Below are 19,915 nucleotides of genomic sequence, written 5' to 3'. Positions count from 1 at the left end.
TGCAAGGAGCAGGAGTCTTTATTTGGTTCACCTCAGATCTGCAGCAACCACTCGGTAGTAAAAAAAAAGAACGGAAAGTAAGATGTACAAAAAGATGCAATTTCCCTTTAGAAAGTGACATTACCAGCAACGTATTTCTTATGGATCCTCGCCTCCCTCTCCTATGTCCCCACTCCCCAAAAAAGACCCCCAGACTAAGCCAAACTGAGAAGAAGTGGGGAGTGAATGTAGAACGGAAAAAATAAAACTGGCTTTAACTGGAACATGCTCTAATCTTTAGTTTATTTCTGGTTAAAAATATAGCAATCCAGTGCAGTGTAGTAAAGAAATCTGCTTGAAAGGTAGCAGAGAAACAGCTGAACATAAGCAAAGCAAGGCAGAGTCCATAGCCGGGCCGGGCCCAGGACGGCTGTGGAAGCTCCCGGTGAGGGCCGTCCCAGGTGTGAGCGCAGAGGCCTGCGTATGGACGTGGCCATGCCCCATAGACACGTCCATACCCACGGGCTGGGGCTGGCTCCAGCGCTAGGACCATGGGGCGCCCAAACCTCCTGGAACCTTTTTTCTTTCATTTGGATGATGGAGCAACAGTGGTAGAGGATATAGACCCAAACTCAACCACGTGTATTCGGGTGAGAGGGAGAAGCTACGACTGCTTAGGAATTTTCGTTCACATTCCTGTCCTGGGACCAATTCAGCTCTAGGGTACGAATGAGGCATCTAGACAGAGTGTGCACATCGGGAGGGGGAAGGGAGCCCCCACACAGGACAGAGCTGCAGGGATCGTGTGCTGAGTGACCGTGAGAGAGGATGGCGCGGAGGGCCAGGTCACTGCCATAGACGTTGGACGGGGCCAGGGGACCTGGATACACCTGCTGCATGCCAAGTGTACAAATGCCACACTTGGGGCCAGCCTGAGGGCTAAGTGGCCCCATGCCACTCTCCACCCTCGGTCCTGTCTGCAGCCCTGCTTCCTGGGGATGGGGGAGGGGTTGGGGGGAAGGATGGTGGGCGTGGGTGTGGGGGCAGACCCGGGGAGCAGAAGGACCTTCCTTTCAGACTCTGTGGGGAGTTAGCCTCACCTCCAAGGCCAGAGGGAGCAGAGGGCAGGATGTGGCGTTTCAGGGGGAAGAGAAGAGGCAGCAGGTCCCTGCTTCCTCAAGTACACAGCACATACTCCGAATAGACGCCCAGGCTGCTGCCAACGGGGACGGCACTCCCTCTCCCCCCTGCTGCACGCCCATACGGTCACCCGCTCACTCTGCCAGGACCCAGAGGAAAAGCAGAGGTAGCCGACTTCCTGTGCTCAGCCTGACAGCAGCTGCTTCCCCATCGGCCGGGCACAGCTGGACACGCGGGGGCCTTCCTCCACTGCCTCCTCTTCCAGTCCCAGGCCGGCTGTGATGGCGGCGAGGACCGTGGCCGCTTTAGTTTTCGGCCACTGATTTGCTGGGATCCCTTTCCTTTCCACACCAAGCTGGAGGGTCGGCGTGCTGGCCTCCTTCTGCCATGCCACACAGCATCGTGTTATACAAGCAAAGAATTTTGGCTAAAATCCAAAAAACATTACCCAGAAAAAAAGGCAAACTGTGAGTAATACCCAATCATGTTGTTCTGTGAAAAGACTCGGAAGTGGTTGTCGGGCTGTCCGAGTTACGATCCTTCCCTTTTGTCGTGTGTTAAGGTCCCTTTGTACACCAGTCGTTGTTTTTGCTAACGCGACATCTCATCAGATGAAAAAGTTAATAAACAAAATGGCGACTCCGATGTTGAGCAAGATCACCATGGCCACCAGGATGGGAGCCGAGCCCTGCAACAGGAGGAGGACAGGAGAGTTGAGCCCACACCCGGCCTGCCCCTTCCCCGCCCCTCCCCAAAGCAGGTGCTGAGAGGGCGGCCCGCCGAAGTGGGGTGGCCCAAGGCCGGGAGAGGGTCGTCCTCCTCAGGCTGCAGTGACTGGTCCGGGAAGCCCCTGTACATCTTCCCTCCCCATGCGCCAGGTGGCCTCAATGAAATGTCCCCAGCTCTGCAGCTGGAATGAAAGAGGACTGTCCCCGGGATTTCCCATGTGGCCCACCCAGAACGCCCGGCCTTTCCTGCCCCTGGAGCATGGCTGCCTGGGCCACAGCCTCCCTTCCTGGGGCTGGCTGTCCCTGGGACCTCAACGCTGAGGAGTGCAGAGGCCACGTGCTGGACGAGGGGCACCAGCAGAGCCCAGCTGGAGGCCAGCCACCTGCTTGTGCCTCTCCCCCAGGGCGCTTCATCTTCCAGCACCAACATGGTCCTCTCCCACCCCTGTCCCTCATCCAGCTTCCTAAAATAACCTCACATGCACTGTGCACATGTGTGTACACATGGGCACACATACCACATACAAATATGTGCAGACATTTCTGGCTGCTGGGTCAGTGGCCGGAGCTCTGGGTCCCAGCTCATCTGGCCCAGCAGATGCACTCAGGGCTGCTCTGTGGTGGGATTTGGGCACGGGGAGGCAAAAACACCAAGGAACCAGCCCACCAACAGGACAGAGGCACCTGACCCCAGAAAGCCTCCCTTCAAGGAGCACAGGGCCCTGACGTGCCAGATGGTGCCACTCCTAGGCACAGGCATGGACACTGACTCCGCCTGGCAGCTCTGCTGGGTCCCAGATGTGTCCAAGGCTCTGCATACCCCATGGGGCAGGCGTGTGGCCCTTCACCAGCAGGTGAACAGGCCCTCGTGGGGTGATGATGCAGGTCCCAGCTGGCCCAGGCGGGTCTGAGAAGCTGTGGCCAGGGGAGCAGGACAGGGCTGCCCCTGGGTGGAAGCCTCCAGGGGAAGGGTCCTAGAAGGTCCCTCCTGTGTGAGAACCCACCCGGCCCAACACAGTCCAGCCCAGGAGCCAACGTTCTATCCTCTATGCTGCCTGCCATTGGAGGCGTACAAGGACCGTGAGCAAGCCCTGGTGTCCCCCACTGGACGTGGTGACGTAGATCATGACCCCATCCTGAGTGTCAGATCCCAAAGGCAGGTGAGCCAGAGAGGCTGTATTCTCAGGCTACTTGTGAAGACTGCAGCTCTCGTGGGGAGGGAAGCCTTGGCATGGATGGCCTTGCCCATGAGAGTGGGCATCGTGGGAGGACCCCAGCGCCTGGCCCCCAAGGGAAGGTCTGGACAAAGCAGAGAGGTGAGAGAGGTGTGGTCTGGACAAAGCAGTCCTGAGCCCGGGTGCAGCCCAATGCCCCAGCTGCTTCGGCCAGCTCTCTGTGTTCTCCAGGACCTGGGACCGTCCTCAAACCCAGTGATAGCAAGGGGTCCTTGCCAGGGCAAGGGAGGGCCCTCAGAGGCAGTGGAGTCCCGCTACAGCCCTGTTTCTTTTGGGAGCTTCTAGAACCGCCCAAGTGCATACCCTGTTGCCCACCCAGGCTTCCTCTGGGGAGGGGAGGATCCCTCCCCCCACCGCCAGTGGCCGCTGACGCTCACCGTGCTGGACTTGAGCTCGTCCCCATTCTCCTCGTCCGACTCCAGTGCCACAGGTGAGGACTTCTGGGGCGGGGAGAAGGCCAAGTCCCAGCGCAGCAGGCGTGGCTCAGCCCGGTCCCCCAGCCGCAGGCTCTCCAACCTCTGCACCGCGGGCTCCGCGCAGGGGCCCAGCCTGGCACTGTCCTTGTTCTGGGACTTGGACCGCAGTCTCTGGGTCCCAAAGCCCCGGTCGTCGGCGCGGTGGTCCTCCCCCAAGCCCCGGCAGGCCGCCCCCTTGCTGTAGCGTCTCTTCTGGGGGTGCACCTCCTGCACGTACGAGTCCATCCTCAGCAGCGGCTTCATCTCCATCTCATAGTTGCTCAGCTTCTCCTCGTCCAGCTCCAGCAGCTTGGCACCCCCAGAGCCGGGGTTGCCGGCCCGGTGGTGGGAAGTCCAGGAGAACGTGGGGGGTGATTCCGTCCGCCGCTCCCGGGACTTGGGGTTGCTGGGCTGCTTGTGGCCTGAGCCTCGGGAGCGGAAGTCGTCCGCAGGCTGACCGCTGCGGAGGGCACCGCCGCGGATGCCCCTGGAGCCTCCGGCCTTCTCCTCACCCCAGCTATTGCGGGGATAGTCCCCTCCCCGGCCCTCCAGGAGCATCTGGATGTCCCCGCCTCGCTCCTCATCCACCGACACCTGCCGGGAGAAGTGGGCAACCTTGTTCCGTGAGGCAGGGGCCGGGGGCGGGGTGGCCGTGGGGCTGGCGGGGAAGCTCTGCAGGGGGCTGTCGTCGGGGGTCAGGTCCGAGGGGGTGGTGCCTTTGCGGTACAGCTCGGGGCTCTCCTGCTGCAAGGGCGTCCCCGTGGAGGCCACCTCGACATCACTGCTGGAGATCGGGTGCTTCGGCCGCTGGTACTCGAGCCCTTTATGGAGGGGCGGGAAGCACACACGGGTGGGGTTACTCACACCCTCCGTGTCTCGTGAGGCCTGACCTCACCAGAGGACCGCAGGAGAGCAGGATGGGGCGAGGGCCCTCGCCATGGTGCCCAAAGCCCTTTCATAGAACCACAGGCCCCCCACCCGGCAGGCACTTAGACGGTAGGTCCCACAGTGCAGTGGTGGACGGAGGCTCCAGTCCACCCCCCTGGCTACACTCAAGACCCAAGGCTCAGTGTGCAAGTGCACGGCCAGCCTGCTTAGTGCTCCCACGGCCCACCCGTACCCCAGGTCCCTCCAGAAGGTGAAAGAAGCCTCTTGGTAAGGAGGCCTTCTCCAGGGTCTCATGGCCTCCTTGGGTGCAGCGTGCTGTCCCCTCTCCACCCCCATGCTGGAGTCTCTGAGCTGCAGCAGCAAGGGCCACGGGAGACATGGCCCCCCAGCCTGGCAAGGGCTGGGCCCCGGCCCCTCCGTCTATAAGGGAGGAGAGGTGCACCATGCCATCGGCCACACACGCCAATAAGGCTCCTGCTCCTGCCTCTGGGATATCGAGATGGGGCAGGGAGCAGTACAAGGCAGAGCTTCAGACACCTGAGTAGTCACCGTGGCTGTTGGTGACCACAGGAGGCCCCAGCTGGTCCCGGGCAGGCTGTGTGTCTGGGGGCGCAGTGTACCCCTTCAAGCACAGGGTCTGAAGCTCCACACCGAGGGCTGGTTCCCGCCCTGGAGTTCCTAGGGGGCCAGTGATCACACCCCTGCCCTGTTGTGCTTGGGACTTCCAAGAGCCAGGGCGCCCAGGACGCCATGCCCTGTGGCAAGACCAGGAGGCTGCAGGTCCAGCTGCCCTGTGGACTCCGCACAGCAGAGGGAGTTGTGCCCTCTTGTGCGGCTCCAGCACCTCCACTGCCCAGGCCACCAGCTGGGAGATTATTCTCAGCTGAGATTAGTTCCAGAGCACAAGTCATTCCTGGAAGTATCACTGTCCGGATCAGGGCAGAACATGCAGTACTAGTGGCTGGACTCCCAACATTGGCGTCCCCTGTCTTGCAAGAGTCCTGGGGTTGCCAAGGCCACTCGGGTCCTCCTGCCTCCCAGAAACAGGCCTGGCCTCTTGGCCGCCCCGGAGGCCAGAACCCCTACCCGCGAGGCCTAGAGCCACGAGCTGTAGGAGAGCTTGGTGATCTCAGAACAGACTGGCACATGGCTCTAAAACCTTGAGTGGTTTCTTGCTCTCTAGTCCTAACCTGTGGTTCGGGGGTTCCAAAGGTGGAGAGATACGGGGCGGCTGGTCCACCCTAAGGGCCTCCGCAGCCTCTGGTCATCACTCACCCCAGAGGCTCCAGGCCACCTCTTGGCCCCCAGCTGTGGGCTCACCGGGCTGCATGCGGCTGTGCCCTTGTTAACCCCTCGTGATGGAAGAGGGGCATACAGCCGGCTGACATGCACGGGCTTCTAGCACCTGCCGGAGGAGGGGCCCAGAGCTCCCCCTGCCCTAGAGCTGCGCCGACCACCTCGGCCAGCACCCCCAGTCCCATGTGGCGATCCACATTTCATGACGACCGAAGCCCTAGTTCCTCAGCTGTCCTAGCAGCCTCTGCATGGCTGAGAGCCACCGGGTGGGCAGAGTGGCTACAGAAGAATGACCGGAGCAGGAAGGGCAGGGACAGGACATGGACAGTGACCTCCATGGAAAGCAGGCGTGGTGCACAGATGGCGGTGCACAGGGATGCAGGGGCGGGTGACGCTGAAGCCTCGCACCCCGACATGCACGTCTGAGGGAGGCGTGTGCTGCGGTGCCACGGATGCCCCTTGTGGGATGCGCACTCACCATTTTCCCGGTGCTGGAAGGAAGGCGAGAACTCTTTGGCAGTGATCCTGGCGATGCGTGCCTCCTCCTGAGCCTTCTGTGCTGCGGTGAGGGCGGCCTCGGCCTTGGCCCGGGAGTGGGAGGTCCTGGCAGGGGAGGCAGGGAGGGCGGTAAGGGCTCCAGAAGCAAGGCGGAGGGCCAGTGGCCTCCGAGTCTCCTGTAGTCATTCAGCCAACATACTGCCCACCCAGCAGCCGGCTGAGGGTCTGCCAATGCCTCCAGGCACAGGGCCCCCCACAGCGAGGGCGGGACCTGGCCTCGGACAGATGTCTGCGCCCAAAGGAGAGCCTTCAACCCCGGGCGAGCGAGCACCAGCTCCCGCGGTAAGGAGCCTCCCTCCTTCCCCGTGGCGTGTCCGTAGCCTGGAGGACAAAACGCATGGCCATCTCATCTCTGAGCCTCCCACACAGGCAGGAGCTTGACCAATGCTGGTCTGCCCGGGAAGGAAGAGTTGGGGGACACCTGTGCCCAGCCACAAATGGGGGTGAGCAACCTGCCGGCCGGGCGCCAGAGCCCGAACAGGCCAGGCCTGATGCCAGGACCAGGTCCAAGAGCATAAGGAACCCCAGCTCCAGGCCTGGCACCGGGCCCAGTGAGGGCATCGGCGGGCAGCGCTGGAGACCGTGTCAGAGCCAGACTCCCCTCCCGAGACAGCGCCAACCCCGTGGCCGCCTCTACCCCCTTGCCGTGCCCTCCTCCCTCACCTTCTGGGCTCTGGGAAGGGAAGCCAGGGTGACGGGGCTGGATTCACAGTGGCTGGCCCACGGCCACCTGACCCTCAGCACTCGCTGCAGGGCACGGTCTTGGCCATCACCTGGCACCTTCTGGAAGCTGGTATCACTCCTGTACGCGTGGAGGAGACCAGCTCAGAGTTTGAGAGGTTTCCCCAAGTCAGCATGAATCATGGTCTCTAGAGAGAAAGCATATCCGCTTCCCACGGGCTCTGCGCTGGGAGAAGCCCATCTCCCACTGGCTCTTAACTGGGGGTGACTGCCACATGGAGCCCAGGCATGGCCCCTCCTGGGGAGCCATGGCCCCGGGAGGTCACGCTTCTGTGTGACTCAGCTCCCCCCCGGCAAGACTCTGGCACCACTGACCTCACGTGTGGGCCCAAAGTCCCTAAGCTCAGGCCTGACATGGGCGACTCTTCCACACACATACACGTGCCAGTGGCCCAGCCTGATGGTGCCACACCCCAGGGTGGGTGGTGGTGCACCTGCCGGCAGGACGACCTCCCCACCCAGAGTGGTCCCAGAGTCTCCAGCTCCGGACCCCAGGGGGCCCTCCTCCTCCTCGTGCTCTAACGGTTGGAGGCGGGGTGGCTGAGCCTCCCACCTGCCTGCTGGCCTGGCCCCAGGGCACTGCTTCCCAGCCCTGGAGCAGCCAGCGTGCCACCGCCCATCCCTGAGAGGGGCAGACTGTCCTCAATGACTCCTCAGCTGACGAGTGGTCACTGCTAGGTGGGGACCCCTTCCCCAGGTGCCGGGGCTCCCGGGAGCCCTGGAGGAGCCGCTTCTGCTACACCCTGCCCAGGCTCTCGGCCGCAGCCCTGGTGCACAGGGGCCTTTGGGTGGGTCCCCATGTCCCCCTGACCTTCTGCTCAAAGCGCCCCACACGGTGTTCTCCTGGCCCTGCAAGGCCGGTGGCCGTCACCATGCGGCGAGGTCCTGAGGCGGAGACGCAGCCCGAACACAGATGGACAGACAGGGCCCAGCCGGATGGCCTGGCCCGGGGAGGAGAGGTGCTCTTGCTGACGGGGCCTTCTCAGCATGCCCAGAACCACACAGTAGCGGAGCTTGGCTCTGGGGGAATGCCACAGCTCTTCCCAGAATGTTCCGTGTGGTGGTTTGGTTTGCGGCAATGGCCATTCCATCCAGCGATAACTTGCGTGCTGTACAACTGCCCCATTTACGGTCCCCAGTGGTTTCCAGCGTCTTCATGCTCGCGCCTGCACTGCACTCCCCAGGCCCTGGCCCTTTCTCATCAGTGACTCCTCCCCACGGCCCGAAGCACCCAGGGCCCCCGCCTCCCTGTCAGGCCGTGGGCCTGCTCTGGACTTCCTGCCCAGATGATTCTTTGGGGACTGAGTTTTTTAACGGAATTGAAGTTCACATAACAAGGCAGAAACGCAGTCGGGCAGTGAGCGCGCTCACCAGGCTGTGCAACAAGTATTAGCATCTGTTTCCAGGACGTTTCCGTCACCCAGAGGGAGGCCCGTCCCCCTCCCACCCTGCCCCAGCGTGGGGGCTTCTGAATAACCACGTGGTGTTGACGAGGCACCCGCCATGGTCACAGGGCCCAAGTGCGTGTGGCTCCCGCGCATCCCACACTGTGGCGCCCCCCACCCAGGACCTGGGTACGCGGCTGGCAAGTGAGCAGGTGCTGTCCACAGGGGCCTTTGGACACATTCGTGCACCGAGTCCAGGAAGGCCCGGCCCGTGGGTGTGCAGGGCACTCCTGCCCATGAGCTGGGATGCTGAACAAGGAGTATGTCGTGCGGGCTGAGAATGGAGCCACGGAGAGGGTCAGGTGAGGGGACCCAGGGGCTCCTGGACTTGGGGGGGGCGCCGTGGACAGACGACGGGCAGGCCTGTTGGCGTCTGCAGCCCCATGAGGGTCCGCACCGCGGCGCCTTCCAGTAAGAGGCTGACCCGTGGGCATGTTCACGAGCAAACCGAGCGAACTGGACCTAGGAGAGCAGCTAGCCAGCCGGTCGCACACACGGGGCGTGCCAGAGGGTGCGAGGGGCACGTCAGGCACCGTCAGACCTGTGGCTCCGGGAGGGATGGCCAGGCCCTGGGCCTGGAAGAAGGTTCTCGGCCTCACAGGGGCCTCAGGGGCTTCCCACAAAGACTCTCACTGCAGGCGGCTGGGGCCACAGCAAGTGAGCTCAGGGAAGACCACTGGAGGGGCCAGGACGACCTGAAGCCCAGCATCGAGGGTCTGGCTCAGGGCCCGGCGCTATTAGGCTGAACGAGGGGGGCTTAGGGCAGGCGCACACCCCCGCCAGGCCCCTCCCCAGGAAGGTGGGACGTCCTCTGCTGCCCACTAGCGACAGGTCTCCCCGTTCCCAACAGTTACTGGTGTCGATCAGGTGTGGGTGGATGTGGAGCCCAAAGGGCTCTGGACTGAGAGACGGGTGGCACAGCGTGGCCACTAGAGACCCTGCCACGGACGGTCGCTGAGGAGGCGTGGTTAGAGCTTTCAGAGTGACAGCCAAGTGCAGGTGGCTGGATTAGACGGTGGCGCACGGGGTGGAGTTGCAGGAAAACGTGCATGAGATTTCATGTTGGTTAAAGCAGCGAGTCTGAGGGCTCCTACAGCAGCAGCGAGAGCCTGCGTTCATGATGCAGCCCCCCTTGCAGGACTCGGCTGAAATCCCAAGTGTTGGGCTAGCGGGTCGTTGTTTGGAGCCCCAACAACACGTGTAAACACGTGGGTGCCACCTCCCCCCCAGTCCTCCGTCCCCACTGGACACGTGGCTGGACCACAGCAGCCTCCCCCATGGGGGGCGCATCCAAAAAGCCCATCAAGGGACGCCTGAGTGGCTCCATTGGTGAAGCATCTGCCCTCAGCTCAGGTCTTGATCCCGGGTCCCGGGATGGAATCCCGCATCGGGCTCCCCGCTCAGCGGGGAACCTGCTTCTCCCTCTCCCGCTCCCTCTGCTCCTGTGCGTGCGCACTTGCTCTCTGAAATAAATAAAATGTTTGAAATAAAAATAAAAAGCCCATCAAGACTGATGCTCCCTTCCATTTCTGGCCAAACCCCTGTAAACAAAGTCAAGCACACCCCCAGCCCCCCTCCCCACCCTCGCCTTCTCCGGGTGAGGCAGGTCTGCTGCTGGAGCAGGGGTTCTGCTGGACACAGCACGTCTGGGCAGCATCTACGCCTCGCTCGTGGGGCCTGGCCCGTTGGCCGGCGAGAGCCTGGTCACTACCTGCAGACCGTCCGTGAGCGCCCGGCGTCAAGCCCAGCCACTCTGCGTGGGTCCTCCAGGCCAGCACAGTGGGGCGTGGTCCTGCGAGCCCAGGAACAGGGCCTCAGCCCCCACCCCCAGGGGACCCTCCCGTGGTGGGCAGGCTGCCGGAGAGAGGGCGCGCTGCACCCCTGGCCCCACTCACATGCCACCCCTGCAGGGGCCACTGTTTGGTTTCCATGTATTCGCTTGGTAAAAATACCACAAACGTTAATTCACCAACATCGTACGTGTATTTACATACATACATTCACACATAGAGAGAAAGACTGTGCTGTGCCAACCCTAAAATAAAATTGAATCAAGAAGAGTGCATTTAATAGAGAAGAAAGCCTCCCGGCGCGTCACGAGGGCTGATTCTGTGGGAGACTCTCAGGGCCGGCCGGGCAGTCAGGCCCCCTGGGTGAGTGAGTGGAGGGGTGAAGCCCCAGGCGCCTGAGCCCCCTGCCCCCACAACCCCCACAGGGGCCCAGCGGGCAGGCGGGGAGGGGGCGGCGCCCCACGGCTCCCTCTGACAGGGGCCACCACCTCGGGCTACTGGAGACAGGGTGGCAGAGGATGCCGGGTGACCTGTCCCAGTCCATCCCCCACCCAGTTCCACCCTTGCAACCTGTACTGGACCGGTCCCCCCGGCACCCCGTCCACCCAGAACCTGGGACTGTGACCTTACTGGGTCCAGATGGGCCACACTGGACATCCTGGCTGCCCCGGAGTGTCTGACTCTGCGGGGCTGGGCCCAGAGACCTGCATTCCCGCTGCTCCGGTGACGCTGCCGGCGGGCCGGGGACCTCTGAGAACCACTGCGCCACACGCCGGAGCCCCCAGACTATGCCCCCTCCCTGACTGCAGCCCACTCCCCCTCCGCCCGCAGTGGTTCTGCATCCAGCGCCCCCTCCCAGGTGGCCCCCTCCTCCCGGGTGCATGAGTCGGACCCCACAGCCAGCCGCCTGCCCACTCCCACTCTGGACTGAGGCCATCCTGCCCCCAGGCAGTACCCCAGACCCAGAGCAGGGGGTGCGTGTAACCCTGTGACGGGCTCCCCAGCTCTGGGGTCTCCAGCCTTGCCGGACTCCCCACCACCCAATTCAGAATGTGTCTTTCCTCACAGTCCTCTGTTGCTTGTTACTCTGTGAGGGCAGGTCTCTTGGAAAGGAGGGGCCCAGGGTCCTACGTCAGGTTGCCGTAGGATGTGGCTGCGAGGCCCCTGCTGGCACCAGTGCTGGTGACCGAGGGGCTGAAGGGGCCTTGGCAGGGGCTGGGGGTGCTTGGGGGGGTCGTGCTGGGTGTCAGAGGTGGGCTACGGGGGCCCTGCTGCAGGGGCGCACCCCTCACCAGCTTGGCGGCAGGGGTCTTCCACACTGCAACATGACTCCTGCCTCGTTTCTACACCCCGGACAGATGGGGACACTGAGGCACAGAGGTCTGGCCTGATGATCTAGTTCTCCTCCAGCTCAGAAAGGTGTCAGGAGTCTCGATAAGTGACTCAGGCTGCCACCGCCATCCGAACGCATCTGCTTTCTGAAAGCCCCTGTAGGGGGTGAACAGCCTCCCCCAGAATTCACATCTATCCAGAACCTCCAAATGTGACCTTATCTGGAAATGGCATCTTTGCAGATGTGCTTCGTTCAGATGAGGTCGCTGTGAATGGGAGGGGCCCCAATCCCATGACTGATGTCCTCATAAGCTGGACAGAGATGCACAGCGGAGGCCCTGTGAGGATGGAGATGGAGGGATTGGGCCGAGAGGGGCCCTGGGGGTGTGGCTGGAAGCGGGGCAAGACACGCATGCGTCTCGGGCCACGTGAGGGCCTGCCTTTCACAGGGGGAGACACACTTTGGGCACACTGAAGGTCCATTGAACGAAGGTCCAAACAGATGTCCCTTCTCCCTCGTGACCCCACAAGGTCCCAGGGTGGCCCACAGGGCTTCAGGCCTCGGGGCTGAGGATGCCTCCATGGTACCCAGGCACCTGCCCAACACCACACCTGCCCCTCCCGCCAGGGCCACTGGCCAGGGGGCCTCCATGTTTCCCGAGAGGCGACCCGGGAGAGGTCACACTGGCCGTGGCGTCCAGATGCTGAGACTGCCACCTGCTCCCTGTCTCTTACACCAACCACCCCGTGGTTCACCCTTTTACAGCTCGGGGCAGAGCTGGGCGGTCATCACCACTGACTCTTGAACATCTCCAGCTCCAAAACCCCGGCCCCATCAGCAGTCACCCCCGCCCCCGGCAGCCACCATCTGCCTCTGATTCTGGCCCCTTCCTGTGATTAGGGTCCCGTGACACCCCCGCATCCATGTCTGAGGGTCACCACGCTGCGACGTGGCCAGGGCTTTCCGGGCCGCACACGCTCCTCAGCCTGCTGCGGGTTTGGGGACCACCTCCCCCCGCAATCAGGTAGTGCCCGACCCGTCCGCCCCCACCCTGCATGGGGCCCAGGGAAGGACTTGGAAAAAAAGCTGGCAGCTCAGGGCCAGAACAATTATTTCCCATTAACGCAAAATCCTTCCTTCCCCAGGCGGCGAGCTGGCGCCGTGAGCCCTGTTTCTACGTTACTGAACCTGCTGGAGAGCAGTGGGTCAGTCAACTAAGGGACACGCTGACAGCCGTCACGAGGGAGGGCTGCGCTCGCTCTACAGAAAGCCCACTGGTGCTCCGAGCCAGGGCGGCCCTCAGGGACGCTTGTGTGTGCCGGGCTCCCCCCACCCATCCCTCTGGTGCGCCGTCTGCTGGGCCCCCTGAGCCCAGCCCTGGGCCCCCCATGGTCCGTGCTGCCCCACGCAGGGAAGGGACAGCGGGCTGCCCCGGGACTGGCAGCAGAGACAGGGACACCGGCAATGGGGGTCCGCGTGGCTAAGGAGGGGCCTGATGTCACTGAACAGGAGCACATCCCGTGTGCCCACCAGGTGCCCCTGGTTCGAGGTCTTGCCCGCATCCCACATGCGGCTGCGTCCCCCGCCCCAGAGGGCAGTGGCGGGAACCCACGGGCCGCAGCGGGAATAGCACGCTCTTCCACGGGGAGGCTCGGAGGCCTCTTGCCCGCACAGGCGCCAGTGCACCAAATGAAGGGGCACCCCCGGCAAGGCACCCGGGGAGGCGGTTGGCAGCTCTGAGACCGCGTGTGACAAAGCTGCGCTCTAGCAGCCACCCAGGGGCACCATGGATGTCCCTTCCCGTCCGGAAAATGCAGCTTTTGTCTTTCTTAAGCCCTGGAGGCTTGCAGCCTCAGAGGACATGTGTCAAAGTGAAGGGCCACGTTGTGTCCCCCAGTTGACACACTGGGACTCCTAACCCCGGTACCAGTTGGCATGACCACTGATGGAGTTAAGATGTGGCTGTCAGGGTGGCCCCCAGGCAGCGGACACCAGGGCACAGACACGCCCAGGACAGAGGCCTCTGGAGGGTCCAGGCTGCCCACACGCCCCCTCGGACGTCCAGCCCCCAGGACCCGGGGTGAGCAGTTCTGGTTGGCTGCCCCCCCCTGCCCCCTGCAGCACCTGGGGACGTGGCCCCAGCTGACACAGGGTGTGCTGCTTCCTCCACAAACGAGCCCCTTACTGGCACCATCACTTCCTCCTCAGCCAGCTCTGGTCCCCGAGTCACCCTCGGGCCTTTGGTTCGAGCCAGTCCCACTGGCCTGGTGGCTCCGAGACGCTGAGGCCAAACCCAGTTCCAAGAGCGAAGGAAGAGAGCCCTTCCACCACCCCAGCAGGCCAGAGCCCGACCCGACCTCCGTACGGAGCATGGGGAAGGCCCACTCGGAGCCAGCTGCTCCTGCAGACACGGCCGTGACAGCTCCCCCTTGTTAGGGCAGGACCCCCACCCCTGCTGGGGTGCAGCCTGCTCCCACCCCCTCTGAGCCAGTGCCCAGAGCACCCCCAGCCTGTCTCTCTGGACCCAAGCCTCCCCAAGCCCTGCAGCCCAGCACCCATCAGCGGAGGCTCCAAGTAGGAACGGGCGTTGTTCGTACAGAAGGGGAAACAAAGGCCCAGGGGACGCAGAGCCAGCTTCTGAGTCCAATCTGCCCACAGCTGGCCTGCTCTGCACATCTGCCCATGAGGTGCTGTCCTGCAGCCCGGGTGTGCTCGGGGCCTCCTGAGCAGGACCACCTACCTGCCAGTGACCCACCCCGGCCTCCCACTGCCCCCACCTGCCCTCACCTGCCCCTTCAGATCCACGACGGTAAACAGAGGCTGCAGCTTTTGCAAACCCACATGACTTCTCCCTGTGAGTCCACTCTCTGATACATTGTAAGGAGGTGGACCCTTTCTGGGCTGGGCTGGGCAGAAGCAGGGTCAGGGCTGGTGCAGGGGAGAAGAGGAGAGGGGAGGGAGATGCTGGCAGGGAGAGCACGTGAGAGCAGCCACAGCACCACCCGGGAGCTGGCCAGAAATGCAGGTTCTCAGGCCCCGTCAACCTCACGATCACAGGAACCCAGATCAGAAAAGGCCACCAGGCCACTGAGCCTCCAGCATGCTGCCTGACACCAGGACTCCATCCTCTGTCCTTCAGGGGTGCCAGGAAGGTGGGCTCTCCTTGGAAGGACACCAGAGCCTGGCCAGAGAGCCCTGGATGTGCCCTTACAGGCCTGGGCTTGAGGCCTTCCAGATCCTCGGGCTGATCACCAGGCCCCGTGGGCCCCAGCCTCGCGGCCGTGGAACAGAGGCCGCACAGGCCATGCTGCCGGCACGTGCCCAGCACACAGGACGCCCGGGGGACCCACAGCTGGGTTCCCCCTCTGGCCTGGCTGGCAGCACCGCCCATCAGTGGAGAAGGTCCTGGTCCATCCCCCAGACCCCGATCTAAGGGGGCAAGCCCCTGGCAGGGCCCATGGAGCGTGAGGCACAGGGCTGACCCCTACTCCAGGGGGCAGGCGGGGAGAGGGCATCAGAGAGAGCTGCCTCAGTCAGAGCAGACCGGGAGGCCCTGGTGACCCTGGGGTGGAGGACGGCCCCGGAACATCCCTGGTGGCATAACCCCGAGGCTGCTTTATTTCAGGAACCACAGGAGAGCTGTGCAGAGGGTGGCCCTGGAAACCACATCAGCAGTGGGGCGGAGGCTGCTCCCACGCCCCTCCAGGGCAGACAGCACTGAGCAATCCCGCATTCTTTCCGGGGGGTCCTCCTCTCAGCCGCCCCAAGCAGCCGTGGTCAGCGGACAAGCTGAGAGCTGCGTGCCGCCCCTGGGTGTGCTGCCACATTACCCCAGCCAAGTCTGATGGTCCTAAATGCACCGCGCACAGCGCACATGCCCATCAGAGGCCCCCACCCACCCACCTGTGCCCAACCCTCCCCATCACGGGGACGCATCAGCTGGAGGAGGAGCGACCTACAGTGAGGTCCTGGGGGGTCTGTGCAAGCTAGCCCCGCCCCCTGAGAGGGCATGGGAGGAGCCAGTACCAGGGTGGGGGACCCCAAAGCGCATCAGCAGAGGCAAACAAGACAAAACGCCTATGGGGTTATGTGGTCAAGGCCTTGTCAGCTGAGCTTCATCAGCACCTGGGATGGGGTCTGGGCAGGGGTGTGGCAGGGAGTGCGGCGGGAGCCCGGGGTGGGGGCCGTCCCTGGAGATAATCTGTCAGGTTAGCTCCAGAGCACACCTTCCTCTGGAGGCCCCTCCTTCCCCAGGGAGGGAGCTGCCTTCCCAAGGCCCACCGTCCCTCAGCCCTCTGCCAGGTGCTCTGTCCAGGGGGGCTGCTTGTGGGACAGTCCCACGGCCTGGGGGCTCATTTCAGAGCCGGGTGCCTGGCCCAGAGCCCCTGGCGCACACCCCGTGGAAAACATTGCCACTGGCTTTCTGCTGCTTGTCCTAGGCGCCAGCCGAGAAGCCTAGCAGACAGGCTGGAGGCTCTCAGGTGCATCCTCAGCTCTGCGCTGCCTCTCCCGGCCTCCGTCAGCCTCCCAGAGTCGCGGGTCAGGGCCTCGACGCTCCAGCGCCAGCACCCTGCCAACAGCCGGTGCTCACAGAGTGCCCAGCACCCACCCTCAAGGTGCCCCAGTGGCACATGAGGGCCGGACCCCAGCATCTGCACAGGGTGTGGGTGATGGGCAGCGCACTCAGCTTGTCCTGACAGGTGAGGATGCCAACGCCAGAGACGGGAAGACCTCAGCTCTGAGTCACCCCACGGCCAGCCGTCCTGGAGTGCCACCACTGTCAGACCCCATGCAGGTGCTGCGGACGCGGGAGAGAGCACGACCCAGCTCTTGCCCCTAGGAGGCTCAGAGAGCAAGACGGGCCTTCACCACCATGCCGCACATCCCCAGGCTAGCACCAGGTCAGCGAGGGCTTCCTGGAGGAGGCAGACTGGGACCTGGGATCTGAAGGACCAGGAGGAGACCAGTAAAGGTGAGTGGAGGAGACTGGGACACGTGAGGTCCTGGGTGGGAATGAGGTCACAGAGCACCCAAGGACATGAGCAGAGAAAGAGGATGGGGCAGGAGCTGGATCCCAGAGTCTGGGCTCCTCCTGAGACCAGCAAGGGGCCTCCTAAGGGGCCTGGGCAGGTGGGGACTGGCACCCACAGCTGGTGTGGGAGGACAGGCCGGGGACAGAGGGGACGCAGGTGGCCCGGTGGAGAACTAACCCTTCTGGACGGACCCACTTGGGCGGCCGCGGTGCCTGTCACCTGTCACAGCCCCAGCAGCAGAGGCAGCAGCACCTGGCTGGTCCACAGGAGGACTGTGGGGTTTGGTGGGATGTTTAAGCCCTTGTCAAGCCAGACAGGAACTCAAACAGAGCCAAAGAGTGAGAGGAAAGCCCTCGTGGTGGTGATTTCAATGAGCTTTTCTATGGGAGCCAGAGCCAGGGAAATGGGAGGTGGGGGGGCAGGTTTCTGCAGAGCCTAAGTCCCGCCTGTCTCTGGAAAGCATGTGTCATCTGGTCAGAATGACAAAGACATCCCTTGGAGCGGCCTGCAAAGCCAGGGAACATTCTAGATCAAGCCACAACAGCTGGCTTCTCTTCCTCCCGCCAGATCCTTCCCTACCCCCATTCTTTCCCTGTTAAAAAATCCTCAAAGAAAGAAAGAGAAAAAAAAAATCTAACGAAGGACATGTTGCCCTGCGCACTGACGGGGTCAAGCAAGGCTGACTCACAAAGGCGACCAGACGCCGACGGGGTCACGGAGGTGCCGTCACAGAGGGACAGCCAGCCGCCAGCACTCCACGCCCGTCCAGAAACGGCCCTCGCCTGACACAGAGGCTGTGCCCAGAGGATGGGGGCTGTGCCAATGTCCTGGGGCGGCAGGAATAGGCCGCCACACCCCTGGGGGCGGGAGCGACAGACCCGTGTTCTCTCTCGCCAGAATCGCGGCCCGGGCCCCCTGCCTGGTCCCCAGCCCCGGTGCTGCCGTCATCGTCTGCGCTCCTTGGCTTGCAGACGCTCACCCAGGGCCCTGCCTCTGCCTTCTCAGGACACTGGTCACTACACGTAGGGCTCACGTCATCCAGGATGACCTCATCTCAACATCCTCAGTCACATCGCAGTTACCTCGCTCCAAAGAAAGGCACGGCCGGAGGGTCCGCTGCACGGGTCCCCTGAGGCCCGCCCTTCGAGACCCTCCGTCCCGGGCCAGATGCTCCCAGGAAGCAGTCCTGCACCTGCCCCCCACCCCGCAGCGCCCGGCTCCCAGGAACACTCCATCTGGGGCAGGTCGGGCCCCCGTGAGCCTCAGTCTACCCAACTGTGGAGCGGGTATAGCGAGGGTCCCGCAGGAGGGCTCTCCGGAGCGCCAGGAGCTGGGCGTAGACCACACACAGCCACTTGTTAGCGGCTGCTTTGTGGGTTTCGTTGTTCAGCAGCGTTATCGAGCTACAGTTCGTGTACCCTGACAGCCTCCGGTTCCGAGGGTGCAGGTCGGTGGCTTCTAGCGTACTTGGAGCTGTGCAGCCATCACCATAAGCTAATTTTATAACATCGCCCTTACGAGAAAGCTCACGCCCGTCAGCGCTCTCACGGCTCCTGCCGCCCCCAGCTCCTGCACCTGCTCGTCTGCCTTGTGTTTTGGTTGCTGTGTCGAAAGAACCTCTCTCAGGCGGAAGCCGAGGACCCAAAGTCTGGGGCTGTGGTGCCACTGTGCGGGGTCCCCACCCGTTCTCCGGCCACACCCGGGCCGCCTCCCACCTGGCATCATGGAGCTCCTCTTGGAGCTCAGAGAAACTCTTTGCTACAAAAACAGACAAAACTCCAGAAAACCACCGTCTTAGAACAGCAAAGAAGACAGAAGGAGGCTCACACTCTCACCCCAGACACAGAAGCACCCCCCACCCCACCCACAGCACTGCTCAATCACTGTAGCCCACCGGCCACCCCCACCACAGAGAATGGGCCTGGTGTGCCCATCGACCACGTGCTGGCACCAGGGACTCAAAGCACGAGGCAGGTCCTGCCCTGAGGAGGTGGCACGTCTGATGGGGACGGCTGGGGTGCACAGAACCACAGCGCGGTGGGTACCACCAATGCCCTGGGGCAGGGGGACAGGGCATCCCTGAGCTGGAGGTAATGAGGGGCTGGCCAGGCGGTGAGTTCCAGGAGGAAGGGACAGCGAGTGCAAAGGCCCAGGGGCAGGGGAACGAGCAATGTGCAGCACATCAGAAAACAAGGAGGTGAGGTGGGGGGGCAGCAGGATCTGCCTTGTAGGGAGACAGTGGGTGATGGAGATCATCCTAAAGACCGGCTACGACAGCTGGACACACACACATTTCTAAATATACAAAAGCAAGAGGAGTCCTTTTAAAACCTTTTTTTTCAGGTGTAGAGAATGAATGTGAATTTCCACTTCCACCTGTTTGCCCACCCATCCAACGTCCCTCCCACAGGTAACTACTCTTAATTCTGGCGGACTCTGGCCCGGCGCACCGTCTGCGGACTTAGAGGCATTCACGTTTTATTTTTGAAACCTAAACGGCGCCATACGCTACATATTCTTTTCCCATTAGTTGTGTTGCATCTAATGTGTCACGGACAGGTGTGCATACGAGTTCACTGAGGTTTCCCTCATCCCTTTCGGCGCCTGCATGACATCGCGCCGCTCGGCCCGACAGCAGCCCCCACGCGCGCACACTCATCACAAACTTCGGACGCAGATGTTCGCACACCGCGCCCTGCTCTGCCTCATGCCATTTTGTTGGTGGTTTTTTTTTCCAACCTAACGCTGTATCTGGGAGATTGTTCCACACCAGCAATCACAGAGCTCTCTTCTCTTGTTCTTTTTAATGGATTTTTTTTCCCCCGAAATAAACTGTGCCTGCTCCTGCTGATGAACATGGAGGTTGTTTTTGGTTTTGCTTTTACAAATCACGATCCGACGATATCCCGGCACATTTGAATCTCGACACACATATCTGTCTTCAAGGACACGCTCCAGAAGCACAGCTGCCGTTTCCACACATCTGCTCTAATTTGGTGACTGTCATTTTTTAAAAAAGCCCTTCCCAAGCTGACAGGTAAAACACAGCGTGATTCCATTGTTGTTTTAATTTGCATTCTGGTTAAGAAGAGGGAGGCTGGGTTTCTCCTGTTAAGGTGGAGGAGTTTATTTTTTTTAAAAGATTTTATGTATTTATTCATAAAAGACAGAGAGAGAGAGAGAGAGAGAGAGAGAGAGAGAGAGAGAGAGAAAGAGAGGCAGAGGCACAGGCAGAGGGAGAAGCAGGCTCCATGCAGGGAGCCCGACCTGGGACTCGATCCCGGGTCTCCAGGA

At 62.4% G+C, this 19,915-nt stretch overlaps 1 protein-coding gene and 1 long non-coding RNA gene across 2 annotated transcripts in view; one reads left to right on the top strand and one right to left on the bottom strand.

Annotated features, from left to right (window-relative positions):
- Positions 1–19,915, bottom strand: part of JPH3 (junctophilin 3) — an 81,353-nt gene continuing 61,438 nt past the window's right edge. The window contains exons 3-5 of the mRNA XM_072819531.1: positions 6,200–6,324; positions 3,460–4,358; positions 1–1,807 (exon numbers count right to left, since the gene is read on the bottom strand). Of these exons, the coding sequence (XP_072675632.1) occupies positions 1,727–1,807; positions 3,460–4,358; positions 6,200–6,324 (1,105 nt within the window). The 3' untranslated portion in view covers positions 1–1,726. The remainder of the gene's footprint in view (positions 1,808–3,459; positions 4,359–6,199; positions 6,325–19,915) is intronic.
- Positions 11,511–19,478, top strand: LOC140630030 (uncharacterized). The gene is made up of 2 exons (XR_012027840.1): positions 11,511–16,560; positions 17,189–19,478. It is a non-coding gene; the product is annotated as an uncharacterized lncRNA (long non-coding RNA).

This window comes from Canis lupus, chromosome 3, assembly GCF_048164855.1.
Source record: "Canis lupus baileyi chromosome 3, mCanLup2.hap1, whole genome shotgun sequence".
In the NCBI taxonomy this organism is placed as follows: domain Eukaryota; kingdom Metazoa; phylum Chordata; class Mammalia; order Carnivora; family Canidae; genus Canis; species Canis lupus.
Note: the sequence above shows the minus strand (reverse complement) of the source record. Positions and strands in the feature narration are given on the sequence as shown.